Here is a 1483-nt window from a genome sequence, read left to right as displayed (position 1 = left end):
TGTGCATGTGGAGACTCAAGTTTGATGTTGAGAATCATTCTCAGATGTACCTCCTTTTATGCACCAAAAGATGATGTACTTTTATATCTTACTCTTTGTTTTTAAATGATATAACTGGTTAAAAAAACTGCAAAATAACAAGTACAACATGAATTATGAACACAAAGTTGTCAAGCTTCAGTGTTAGCCCCATGGTTTGTGGTCTTTCGTTTTGTATTATGTTGCTTGTAAAGCTAGAGATGCCACAAATTGAAAGGATGAAGATGTGTTTCAGTCAAACAAGTGAAAGCATACTGGTCCAGGAGTAACATAAAGACCTCCAAGAGAAGCTACGTGTCTTTGCCTCCTCAAGCCGCCGTCCCACAATCAGTCATGGATTGGGTAATGCAGTTTGATGAGCCAAGTCGGCAGTTCATAAAGGACTCAATTCGGCTGGTTAAAAGATGCACCAAGCCCGACAGAAAAGAATTCCAGAAGATTGCCATGGCCACAGCCATAGGATTTGCTATCATGGGATTCATTGGCTTCTTTGTGAAACGGATCCATATCCCTATTAATAACATTATTGTGGGTGGCTGAATGCTTTCTCTTCGCGGGAACTAGGAGCAAATGAGGGTGTGAGAAGCTTATGAAGTAAAAAATTGCCTGTATACTTTGTGTTTTCCTTTCCTTTTTCCCTCCCCAAGAGGTTTTGTATTTCTAAACTAAAATAATCTCAAAATAAACATTTTCCCATGAGAAAAAGAAAAAAGACCTCCAAGATCTCTTCAGTTGTCTGCTGCTACAAACCTCTCATCCATGCTCACCACACATGTGCTAGCGTCCTTACAGCTAGTATTTCCACAGTCAGTTCCACTCATCTGGCATTGTGTATCCATTTATCCATCGCACTCTACCCTAGCATGCCTTGACAGATTTTAAGACTATAAATCATGGCATAAGAGAACGTCTTGACATTGGCTTGGATCCCAATGCTGAGGATGATACCCATATTGAACTAATTTTCATAGCAAGTGTTGAGAGAAAGCTATACCTTGCTCTAAGTTATGACACAGAGCACAACATAGTAGTTTCCATACTCTTTCTTTCCTTGAAGCCTCATTTTTTTCAAATAGCAATTGATTCCATTTTGGGTATAGAGCATTAGTCTGCTCCTGGGTGGCCACGGGAACAGCCATCTGTTCCGCACCACCCACCTATTATTGACTGATAAATAACTTATTCCTTGGAAAAGAAACTGTGTCACCCAATAAATTTACCAAAGTAAACGGGCTTTGAAGCAAGCACATGGATATATTAAAATTTTATCACAAAAATCAGTCTGAGGATAAAGTTCAATTTCTTCACCCAAACCACATGAAGAGGGACACACTCACCACTGCAGCCTCAACAGCCTACTGAACTGTTGCTGCCGGTGACCTTCCGCTCCTTCAGCCAATAGCTGCTGAAATACCAGCCCACTGGGGCGTGGTCTATTTATCTT

The 1483-nt window shown here is 40.6% G+C and overlaps 1 protein-coding gene across 1 annotated transcript; it reads left to right on the top strand.

The window, feature by feature from the left end:
• Positions 1 to 372: 372 nt before the first annotated feature.
• On the top strand, positions 373 to 591 carry LOC126508858 (protein transport protein Sec61 subunit gamma-like). Its single transcript, XM_050154319.1, has one exon. The coding sequence runs from the start codon at positions 373 to 375 to the stop codon at positions 577 to 579; it is 207 nt and encodes a 68-aa protein (XP_050010276.1). The 3' UTR covers positions 580 to 591.
• The last annotated feature ends 892 nt before the right edge of the window (positions 592 to 1483 follow it).

The sequence above is a fragment of the Alexandromys fortis genome, unplaced genomic scaffold (genome assembly GCF_014885135.2).
Source record: "Alexandromys fortis isolate MF-2015 unplaced genomic scaffold, M_Fortis_MF-2015_v1.1 scaffold_40, whole genome shotgun sequence".
Classification (NCBI taxonomy): domain Eukaryota; kingdom Metazoa; phylum Chordata; class Mammalia; order Rodentia; family Cricetidae; genus Alexandromys; species Alexandromys fortis.
This window is presented reverse-complemented; position numbering and strand designations above follow the sequence as displayed.